We start from the raw sequence: 12,051 nt of genomic DNA, 5'->3' as shown, positions 1-12,051 counted from the left end.
GCTCATAACTGAAAGGTTGCTGGATTGATTCCCCGCTAGGACACTGCTGTTGTACCCTTGGGCAAGGTACCTAACCCAGAAGTGCCTCAGTAAATATCCAACTGTATAAATGGATAACATGTAAAACTATGCCAGTTGCTCTGGATAAGAGTGTCTCCTAAGCATGACAAAAATAACAAAATGTAAAAGGCACTTCACTAATCACTTCACCCCTCACCTTTTCCCCCACTCTGCCAGCTGTTGTATAGCGCACCTGGTTATGCTTGCAGATATCGTTTTTTGCGTGTGCCCATACTGTTAATGATTATCCTCAAAGATGCTATCTTAAAAACGAATGAAACAGGGCAACTTAAGGTGGGGGAATGATTACACCAGTGCTTGTTTACTTCATTTTTCATGAACTTCCATGAACATGGTTTCTCTTTATTAATCATTATGGCTTCCCCATGCTGTCAGAGAAATGTCATTCATTGGAATACAGCCAAAAAAGTCATTTTAAGAAAGGCAGCTGTTGTTTGTATTTTCCACTCCTCTGCCATAATTTTTATTTGTTCCTCAGTAACACAATTAAACAAGCTTATTACTATTATTAAAAAATCCACCAATATTATTTATTATTATTATTAAACAATCCACCAATATTATTTATTGGTGGATTGTGCAAATGAAACATCCTGACTCCCTACCTGACAGGCTTGCAGTATATATGGCCTCTTCCACTTTCAGTAAGGCATCACAAAGAAGTGAGCTGTGAGAGACAAGTCTCAGTCCAGGGACCTGGAGGTAGTGCAAATCTGATATAAAACCCAGCCACGTATAGATGGTATAGGTGTAGCAGAGATACCTATAACAGACAGGGTTTGTAACTTACATTATCGCTGCCTTTTGCTGATGTGGTCTGGTGCCAGGATAGATGAGTGCAGGTTCAGAACTTGTGCAGCAAGCCATTACTTTCTACCCTGGGGCTGTGAACTGATCCGAGGTAGATGAGGCTTATGTCTTTGCTGGTGTTAAAGGCACTCTGTCCTGCTTGTGTTGTTCTCTGCAGCTAATCTGTTAACATACAGATGAATGGGAGATCTCTATCCAATACATGCGCAAACATATGACACACAGAATCACACAGCACATTAAGTTTTCTTTTAGTAGCTCATGATTTGTTGCCAGAACATAGATGCTGTCATGTGATGCTATCTGTCTGGGTCACCAGTGTCTTTATCTGACAGCATCAAATCAAAGCTAAAACATGAAGATAAATAACAGATGTGCGGGGACATTTGTCTTTTTCTGCAGAGGAAGTGTGCAATACTCATAATTGGACAGTATGAAAAGCTAACGGTAACCAAGCAGACAGCACTGTCCCAGAGCTCTTGTGAGAAGTATGTAGTTCAGTGGAAACAGATTTGTTTCTGTCAGGCGGACATTAATCTAGTACAGTAAAATGCAGCATAATGCAGAAGAATATGGCTCATCAGTTTTAACAGATCAATGACATGCTCAGTCATTGCATTAACTCTGTCATTAGAGTTTCTGTGACATATGCTTGAAAAATCAATTTCGGTCACTAAATCGCTGAAACCCATCCACACTGTGCAGCTCATTGAACGTGGAAGAAAGAGGAGGAGCCAAAGTGAAAATCACAATCCTCATCGTTGGCCCAACCACTCCTAGACTGCAAAGTCAAAGTGGGGAGAAAAGAGGATAAAGACAGATACATTTGCCAGATTATGATCTCGTTGTACTGTAAACCTAAACACGCTGTGGAGCATGTTGCCATGGTAAGAGTTTCCCTGCTGGAGAGGTTCAGGTGCCGTTTAGAGTGAACCCCTTTAATTCCACAGTGCCATGCAGTCAGAGGGACACTGGGGGGCACTGTGTCGAGGTGTCTGGGCCCCCAATAAAGACGCCATTGCCAAGCGATGCTATTTTTGAACAGACTGCCATCGATTTCTGAGAGGCTGAAGATCCACATCCCATAAATTGGTTATGAAGGCTGATGAACTAAATCAGGCGCCACATTGATCTTGTCTTGCTCCCAAACATCTTCCCATTGTAAAATCTCTACATATTCTCACCCCGTGCCATCAAGCATTAAATATATGCCTGTAGTTCTCTGTCAAGCAGTGGATTGTACACTCATCAGGTGTGTGATATTGTAATATGGTGTCAGTACTGTTTCCACGTGTAATATATCCCAAAGGCTAAGATTTGGAGCCTTGTTGGAAATGGGTCACTTTATCCCATTTATAAAAACCCTTAATGAACAAAAAAAAGTTTCAATCCATTTTCTTGGGCTTCCCAATTGACTTACTGTGCGCTAACGATCTCATTTAGGAGGTCATTTGCTCTCTAATTGGAATCTCTGGCTCCTGCTGTAGTTCTGTGACCCGGAGCCCGTCTATACTTAGATCTGCTCTTTTTGACTTCTGATCTTGGCTTAAAATACTTGCCCTTAAAACGTGACCACATCTCCCAAATAGATTAGCGCACTCTTTCCTTTGAGCTTAATGACTTTCTCTCCCTCTCTCTCTCTCTCTTTTTTGGAATGTGTTGTATTCATCTGTGTGTATGGCCATGTGGGGTTAGGGTTAGGAGATGATTTAATATGTGGTTGCCAAATATAGCCACTGCAATACATTTTCAGTGTGAGTTTCACTATAATTATCTAATGAGACCTTCAGGAGAACACTGGAGTATGTTACTGTTGCTTTAAGGTGTGCCGTAGCGGAGAGAAGGTGATGTTACTGTGGAGGGGGCACAGGATTGCACAGGGTAGGAAAAAAGCAGGACATTCATTTTTAACATTAATAATTATTGGTCAAAATCTATGGGGATTTTTTTTTTCATTGTACTTGCAAAAGTGTTTCAGCTGGAAATAGAGTAGAGAGGATGAGATCGTTTGAAATTTGATGCCGCTTAATAGGCGGGTGGCACCAAAGCCAATCTGCAACATTGGTTGTGAATGTAAGAAATAAGTATTAACAGTCTCTTCAAGTTCAGATTCTGAATGAGAGATGTAGGGTAAGAGGATAATGAAATATAGCAATGTGGTGTTTTACTGTAGTGTGTACAGACATGAAATGTCAATGTTTATTTTTCCTGAGAAAAGCCTACACACTAATACTAATATTAATACTAATATACTAATACACTAATACTTGAAAAATCAGAAATAGAAGTGTCCTGGAATATATCACATTTTTCTAGAACATTTTATATTTAAGTGTTCAACTTTACTGAATTTTGTAAGGACCAGATAGCTATTTTTGGCTCAATAATTGAAAGAAACTGGCCTTTGTATGTAAAAACGGGGATAAAGCTGGTGGCCGCATTTTTGATGCAATGTAACTGTGTTCGGTAAATTAAAATGCATCAGACGCAAATGAGTACCAGCTGTTCTGTGGTCCTTTGATCACCTTGTTTATTACTGTTTGTAATTAGGGAGACAAAGTCAAACTGTGGAACACGCTGACAATTTAGCATTGCAAAGGGTGAGGTCTAGATCAGGACGATAGGAAATTTGTGTATTTCCTCCAAGAGTATTGTCAGTATTTTTAACCAGACATCACTGTTTTTGTGGAATATTTCATGTTGGATTACGTTACAGTGCGTATGCCTTACCACACAGTATTTCCACACTATATGCAGTTATACAGGTGACAGATGTTGTTAATGTTCATGCCACATAAATCACGAAAGCACTCTCAAAGGGAGTCAGATCATCTCCAGAAATCTGGTAACAGGCCTAGAAAGTGGTATCAGTGGTGCACCTCAGATTTTAGTATAGCCTACCTTAATTGGATAAAACATACTGTTATGTAAACTGGTTCAAACTTAGGCATGTACCTTTTTAGTAGTCATACACCATTTCATATTACAGTGAATCGTTAGTCTTACCTATTTGTCTCTGCTTTCAGCCAGCCATCCAAACTCCCTCCATGAGGTCATCAGTGCAAAGACCTCACCTACTGCCACCCACCCACCAAATCTGACAGCCCCTGCACTAATAGCTGATCAAACATATTGTAGAAACCAGTGGAAACTCTCTCTGAGGTCAAATCAGTACCAGAAATACAAGTTAGAAATGATAACATTAACAGTTTGCTGAAAATGAACACACATGCATGCATCCAGAAATACACATACACACACACACACACACACACACACACACACACACATTTACATTTGAAATGATTCCATAGTACCTATGCAATTGCTTCAATTGCTGAGCTACCTCTATAGTTCAGGTTTTGGAAAGACGTTTTTTTTGTTGCTTGTTCTATTCATTGATATCTAATTGGCATGTATAAAGTTCACACAACCGTTTCTGGCCACATGGAACAGCAACTACATATGTACATCTACATATGGATGAAATCATTTTTACTTCATGGTTATGAGTGTATCTGTAGCGGAACATAATTGTGATTGGCCCCGGTGCAAATATTTTTACTTGTCCCTCCCCAGCAAAAAATCGCTTTCCTACATGGGCCTACCTGCCAGCTTCTGGGCCCCGGTGCACTGCACTGGTTGCACTGTCAGTATTTACACCAGTGATATGTATATGTGTGTAAAGAGTTGAACTCAAGATTTTAGCATGACATCGGTACGTGATTGCATTTGAATTTTGTTCTGTATGGACAAAACAAAAGATATGAAGATGAGATAATGTGCTTGCGCAGAGATAACACTGAGATACAAACTACACAAAACAGTCAGGCCAGGCTGACAGCACAGTCTGAATCTCTATCTGTATTGAAGTCTGGGCACATTACATGGGACAGTTAATGCCCTGTGCATTTTTAAACAATGTGATTTGTTCTTCAGGCAGCTCACAGACCACTCAGTCCCTCAGAAATATGGTCATGAGAGGCGTAATAAGAGCTTCACCAAATTGCCACCCTGATGTGCGCATCAATACAGTAAGAGATGAGGGAGGGATGGAGGCAGTTGCTTTCTAATGTATTCCTCATCTAATTGTTTTTGTAGAAGTTGTGTGCTTATCGCTTTTAAACAAATCCTGATATTTACATAAATGACCAGTCTGGGATGGACATGGCAGCATACACATGTTGATGAATGCAGCAGTGTAGGATAGTGGTAAGGTGCAGCACTTGTAAGCAAAAGGTTGCTGGTTTGACTCCCTGCTGCAACACTGGTGTTGTTCCCTTGGGCAAAGTACTTAACCCACAGTTGCCTCAGTAAATATCCAGCTGTATAAATGGATAACATGTAAAAACTGTAACCTATGTTAGTTGCTTCAGAGAAGAGCATCTGCTGAATGCCAATAATGTAATACGTATGTAATTGTACTCTGCGTATAATGAGTCACATTTCTCTTAACATATTATCTGTAAATCACAAAGAGGTTCTTCTTTGTTTAATACTGCATCTTGCAATACCATCTTCTTTGTTCTAAAAGAAAACCTTTACTTTTCACCTCAGTGATGCGGCGTTTCTGTCAGGAGGTGAAAACTTAGCAGTGGTGCTTTCTCCGGCGCTGTTAAAAAGCAGCCCACATGCAGCACATTCAAAAACACACATTAACTCTGCCAGTACGTAATTAGATATCATCTAACACTGTCTCACCTACACACTCCCACACAAACAGGCAAGCTTCATCCAAGTGCATGAGCATACCTACACGCGCCCGCAAACGCTCTCATCTCTTTGGCCACAAGCTGGTGTGCATGTAGCAGTGGCTTCCATTCATATGTGGATGCACACACATACACACCCACACACACACACACACACACACACACACACACACACACACACACACACACACACACACACACACACGTGTTTGCGCACACATTAGGACACACTGGAGAAACAGCAGGTGGGCTCCTCCTTGTGCAGTGGTGCTTGGAAACGTGTCCCTCCCTTTCCTCAGTTTGATAATCTCTGGTGGATTGGTAATCCAGTCAGACCCCCCACCCCCCACCCCTGCTCTCATTAATCTGGCCCCATCTGATTCAAGGCTGGAGCTCGCTTCATTAACTCCGGCCGGGGCTGGCTGCAGGGCCACTGCGGCTTGCAGGACGGGAGAAAATGGGCAGAGATGGCGAGGCAGGCGCACAAGCACTAATGTGCATGCGGGCACACACACATACACACACACACGTACACACACACACACACATTTACACACACACACACACACACACACACACATACACGCACACACAGGCATATGAGCACAGCCATGCACACACACATACCGTATGTGCATATGCACACACTCGTGCGTGCACACACACACACACACACACACACAAATACAGATCAGGAACACCAGATATGAAGAAAGACATTCTCGTACGTGGTCTCTCTGATACGTGCAGACAGACATGCTTCTCCTGCACATGTTGGTATGTTTTCTTACAAACACGTAAAGACACGCAGCACACCACATGCAGTAATATAATGCCCTTCATCCTTTGCTGCCCAAAACACATGCACAAACCTATCACTCCTTCCACTCTCTCCTTCTCTCCTTCTCTCTCACACACACATATTCTTGCATACTTCACCCAGCGAAACAGTGCAATTTCACAATACACAGCGTCCGTAACTGTTGTGGATTATGTTAAAACCACAGTAAATTGGAAGAGATATTGTTAAATCAAGTCCCGATGGCAGTGAAAAGGCATCTTAAATTAACCATCTAGCCCACGTTTCTATAACCTTTCTGTTTTCTCCCTCTGTCTCACTGCAGCATCCCTCACACTTATTTACCACCAAACTGTCCCATCAACTCCTGCCCCCGTTGATCTCTCCAGCTCTTTCTCTGTCATGAATTTTAAAGCTCCTTCACACAGACATGAATAAGTCCCCAACAACGGATAGATTTCACTGGTTCCTTTTGTCTTGGTTGATTGCTACTCACTTGTGATAGTGCCTACAGCACAAAAAATATAGTAATGTAGTAATACAGTGGGACAGCAGGTCGGAGTAAGGAGAAAACACGGCATCTTTGTCAATTTCAAATATGCTAACGCGTATCACTCATGCGTTCTCGGTTTTCTTTTCATGCCTGTATCTTCCTATCACGCATTTTGCTCACTTACTGTAATAATAGCTGTAATAGCCCGCTCATAGTCCAATATCCTCTGCCTCTCTCTCCTCTATGAATTCAATCTCATTCTCCGCGCAGCGTCGTGCTCAGCTGCATTCAAGTGCAACTTCTCTCTCCCACTCACGCACAGTTCACACACACTGATCCCCACTCATCTTAACTCTCATTTCTACAAGGGCTCGGATAATAACTTCACAGAAGACTGTGTTTTGTGTAGAGATTACTTGAACATGTGCCTTAACAGTCCCACACAGACCGTTCCTCCCTTTCTCTGTCTGCAGCATCTTATGTGCCGAATAAAATTGTTCCACTTTCTGCTTTTGCCGTTCATCTCTTTCTCTTGTCCCTGGGAGAGCGTCTCTCTCTCTCTCTCTCGTGTTCACATCACATCACTGTGTTTTCTCTTTCCCCCTTGCCTTCCTTGCCATCTCCTATCTTTCTTTATTTCTTATTTCTTTGCAGTGGCAGGTTCCCCATCCCCTGCCGCTCTACTCCCCCTGGTTTCACTCCCCCCCTCCTCCAGCCCCCCCATTTCTCCCGCGCTTACCTGAGTTTGTGCGTGTGTCCCAGGCGGTGTTTGACTTCAGCGGGAGCGGGAAGCTGGAGCTCAGTCTGCGAGCTGGAGAGGTGATCTTTCTGCTGAGGAGAGTCAACGCCGACTGGCTGGAGGTAAGCTGGAGAGGGGAGGGAGGTGGAGAGATAAAAAGGGCCTGGGAAGGAGGGAGGGATGGAAGGATGGGAGGGAGTGGGGGGAGGGAGTTTGTGCTGGGCTGGGATAGGAAGGGGGGGGGACAGTGATGCAGAGGGGGAGGGATTGCAGGACACCGAGGGAGAGGGAGGAGGGAAGTGAATGGAGGATGGAGAGGGAGGCGCAGAGTGGGAGGGTGAAGGAAGATGGGAGGGAGAGGGAGGAGGGAGCCTGGTGCCGTACCACCCCGTGGCCTTCTCCTGACAAATGGCTGCGCTGGTGCTTGAGGGCCAGCAGGAGGCAGCCTTCCCTCTGGACCAAGCAGACAGCCAATGTAACAATGCAGAGGCGGGAACATTGTGCTGCAGAACATGGCACTCATCTCAGAGAGCTTGCGGGGTCTCCTTTGTCTGGGACAAATTGCCACCTTGCCCATCAAATCATTTCCTGGTTTAACTGGTTTAATAAATCCCTCTACTTCCACCTCAGCTGACGTGTCACACATTGATGGTCGCTGGAGTGAGTAATCCCCCCTTTAGGGTAAAGGGCTTTGAGATGCTTGAAAGGGACGAAAAAGGCACTGCACAAGTGAATTCAAATGAAACAGAGGTAGGGAGAGAGGAGGCAGGGAGGTGAAAAAATAGAAGGAGACAGAGGAATGGAAGGAATTGAAGAGAGAGGGGTGGGTAAGACTCCATTAAATCAGTGTTTCTCAATCCTACTCCTGGCAGCCCACTGTCCTGCAGATCTTCTGTCTACCCTTGCTCTACCTACCTGACTGAACTCATCAGTGGACCTTTTGATTAGCTGAGCACACCTGATTTAATCAAGCCGCAAGGATAGATGGAAGATATGCAGGTCAGTGGGCCGTCAGGAGAGGTTTGAGAAATGCTGAATTACATTAAATTCATTTGATGAAGGGAGCCTTCAGTCTGCCTTCAGTCAGGGAGTAGAGATCTGAAAGATGGAGAAGTGGAGAATACATGAGAAGCTATGACCATAACTTGTGGTCAACAGGACCACTTAACACAGTCCTATTACTAGTGCAAAAACAAGCCCAGAACTCACAAAAACACATATAGCTGTTCTACTTCAGGCCTGTTTCCAGATGATGCGCCTTCATGTGATGGGTTAGGATGACTTATTTAGCAGTTGATGCTTTGTCATTAAATTGAAGTCCGCCTTCCTCCAGTCATGCTCCCCTACGAGGTAAGTAGAAAAACAATGTAGGTGTTGATTGCATTCAAAATTTAAAAAGTGAGGAATGTGAAGTGAGGAATTTGAATGTGTGAATATCTGCATACATGCATACATGCCTGTGTGTGTGTGTGTATGTGTGTGTGTGTGTGTGTGTATGTGTGTGTGTGTGTGTGTGTGTGTGTGTGTGTGTGTGCGTGTGTGTGTGTGTGTGTGTGTGCGTGTGTGTGTGTGTGTGTGTGTGTGTGTGTGTGTGCGTGTGTGTGTGTGTGTGTGTATGTGTGTGTGTGTGTGTGTGTGTGTGTGTGTATGTGTGTGTGTGTGTGTGTGTGTGTGTGTGTGTGTGTGTGTGTGTGTGTGTGTGTGTGTGTGTGTGTGTGTGTGTGAGTGTGTGTGTGTGTGTGTGTGTGCGTGTGTGTGTGTGTGTATGTGTGTGTGTGTGTGCGTGTGTGCGTGTGTGAGCACGTTTTTGTTCTCTTTGTGTTTCCTTATTCTCTTTCCCCTTCCTCATTTCACTGCAGTCTCTGTGGCTCTCACTTCACGACTGTTTTAGTATCTTGCAGTTCCGTAGAATTTTTGATAATGGAACCATGAAAGCCATTTGTATCTCCCTCCCCCAGGGCACAGTAAGAGACAGGACAGGCATCTTCCCTCAGTCCTTTGTGAAGATCATTAAGCCCCTTCCTGAGAGCGACTCGGATGGGGAGGGGGAGGGAGGGGCCTCAAGGGCCCGGGGCGGGCCCCCAGCGGGTTCCTACAGCTGTCTGCGCTGCTACCTGCATCAAGGCGGGAGCCCTGAGACCCGGTGAGTAGGGAGCACAGAAAGACGCTCACAAACGTTTGACATTCCTTACCTTAACATGCCTTTGCATAGAAGCACAATAATATGTGACAGATTTGGGGGCAGTGATGCAGTGTAGTGGAAAACCAGCAGGTCTTGTAACCCAAAGCTTTCTGGTTCAATTCTTAGGTAGAGCACATGTTGATACATCCTGGAACAAAGCAGTGAATTACTTCAGTTAATATCCAGTTACATAAATGCATGATTTGTAAGAAGTGTAAGTTGATCTGGATAGGGACATCTGTTAAGCAAACCAATGACCAATGAGCACATACTTCCAGATGAGAGTGTTAAATGGAAGTGTAAAAAAGGTCATCTTAAAATGAAGACTTCTCAATTTGCACGGACTGGGTGTCGATTTGCACACGCAGCGTCGTAGCGTAGTCTTTTTAAGCGGAGTAAAAAAAAGCAACGTGTGCTTCGCCACAGGGACATCTGTGTTGAAGAGGACCTCTCCACCCAGCCTTCCTACAAAGAGCTCCTCACGCTAATGAGGTACAGTACAGCACCGGCCTGACTGCCCGGTCCTTACTGCTGCTGCTCCTCTGTGGGGGGGCGAGCGTTTACCCACAATGCATCACCATCAACACAGACTTCATTCTGCACTAACCATTCCCGTTCCCAGTATACAGACGCCACATTTACTATTTCATATTTCACTGTCTTTATGAGGGATATTGTATTTTTTTTTTCTGTATGCTTTTTCCCCCTTTTCTCCAAGTTTTGAAACGCTGATTGTAAACTCAACCGGCTTCAGCTAGGATCTTTGCAGACACCCTAGCAGCCACTAGAGGGCGGTGCAGTAGAGAGACAAAACTGTCCCTGTCAAGATGAGGCCCATTTCTTCCACTGCAGTAGGCTCCCAGTCATTATGGGTTAATGACATGGCTGGGGAATGTGTTTATGGTTTTATAAAATCTGCTGATATGGATCACCTTTCACTGTTGTACAAACGCTGATCATCGGAATCTGTCAGACATGGAGGCAACAGGAAGAGATGAAGCATATAACTCGAAAGAGGAACTCGTCTTTCTCTGTCAGTATATACTCCAATTTTAGGGTAAACACCAGAGTAGTGCTCGCTGGTATAAATTTCCTCAGAAAACCCCCTTTACATTCATCGGTCCATCCTGCCTTCTTGTTGTTTTTCATGGTTGTAGCCTTGGAGTCATTAGTTTGGCAGATGTAGCATGCAGTACTTGCATAGGAAAAACTGAAACAATCAGACTACACGAATATATTAAGACATGTATTTCTACAGTATGAAGAGAATTTAAGAAAATGAGAATGTGAATATGTGTATGTCAGACAGACATTAGCAATGTTGTAAGAAGGCTAACTTGTTAAGTGTTAAATTTGTAGATAGCCCCACAGCCCCATCATGTCTGTCTACCAACCATCCTGAGGTACCATAAGCTCCTTGTTCCACTGTCAGTAACCAAACTTGTACAAACCATGTGTACATAGCTGTACACATCTATGACTTTTGGATCAGAGGTTTCAAGTGGTTGTATTGGCTAAGTTTCTGTGTTGGCACATACTCACACGTTAGTAGTGTTGTAATCGCTACCCTTGAGTAATCTCCTATACATTCCTATAGCACAGAGGGTGGTGTTATTGCAAAAACACAATGTGAGGCCCCCTGTTGTTATTCCAGTAAACTTTAGTGCTCCTCTTCCTCTTGGGCAGTAGCTGTTCACCTTGGTTGGGATCTAGTAACCTCAAGATCCAGGGGTTTCATTTTGGTAAAGACAATGGAAAAACATTAGGGCTTCCTGGTTTCATGCCGATGTTCCTTGATGTTGTTCCTGGCCCTATGGCCCTCAGCGGAGAGGTGACTATTGTGTCAAGGAAAAGGAGTGGTCAGCCTTGTAGAGCTGGAATTAATCATTGTTGAGAAACTAGCAAAAGCTAAAGCAGTAAAAGGACTTTGTCACTATAAAACATAAAATTTCTCTATATCTGTCTATCTCTCTCTTTCTCTCTCTCTCTCTTTCGCTTTCACTTTCTCTTATCTCTCCTTCTCTCAGGGAGAGCTTCAAGTTGGATGACATAGTGCTGAACTATCGTGACCCAGAGGGAGACCTCATCCGCATCTTGGATGATGAGGATGTAGAGCTGATGATCTTGGAAGGCAGGATCCATGGGTCGCAGGTTAAGCGACCTGTCAACCAGTACCCCTGGGAGCTGCATGTCACAATGGCCTCTGACCTGTCAGTGTATAACACTGAATTCTAG

The 12,051-nt window shown here is 44.0% G+C and overlaps 2 protein-coding genes across 2 annotated transcripts in view; one reads left to right on the top strand and one right to left on the bottom strand.

Moving 5' to 3' along the window:
* Nucleotides 1-7,690, bottom strand: part of pvalb7 (parvalbumin 7) — a 25,911-nt gene extending 18,221 nt beyond the window's left edge. Inside the window, exon 1 of the mRNA XM_036529499.1 lies at nt 7,635-7,690. The gene's annotated coding sequence lies outside the window, so the exon portion shown is untranslated. The remainder of the gene's footprint in view (nt 1-7,634) is intronic.
* ncf4 (neutrophil cytosolic factor 4) overlaps nt 1-12,051 on the top strand; it is a 17,957-nt gene extending 5,906 nt beyond the window's left edge. The window contains exons 7-10 of the mRNA XM_036529476.1: nt 7,658-7,756; nt 9,593-9,777; nt 10,243-10,308; nt 11,844-12,051. Of these exons, the coding sequence (XP_036385369.1) occupies nt 7,658-7,756; nt 9,593-9,777; nt 10,243-10,308; nt 11,844-12,051 (558 nt within the window). The remainder of the gene's footprint in view (nt 1-7,657; nt 7,757-9,592; nt 9,778-10,242; nt 10,309-11,843) is intronic.

This window comes from Megalops cyprinoides, chromosome 1 (genome assembly GCF_013368585.1).
Source record: "Megalops cyprinoides isolate fMegCyp1 chromosome 1, fMegCyp1.pri, whole genome shotgun sequence".
Classification (NCBI taxonomy): Eukaryota; Metazoa; Chordata; class Actinopteri; order Elopiformes; family Megalopidae; genus Megalops; species Megalops cyprinoides.
Note: the sequence above shows the minus strand (reverse complement) of the source record. Positions and strands in the feature narration are given on the sequence as shown.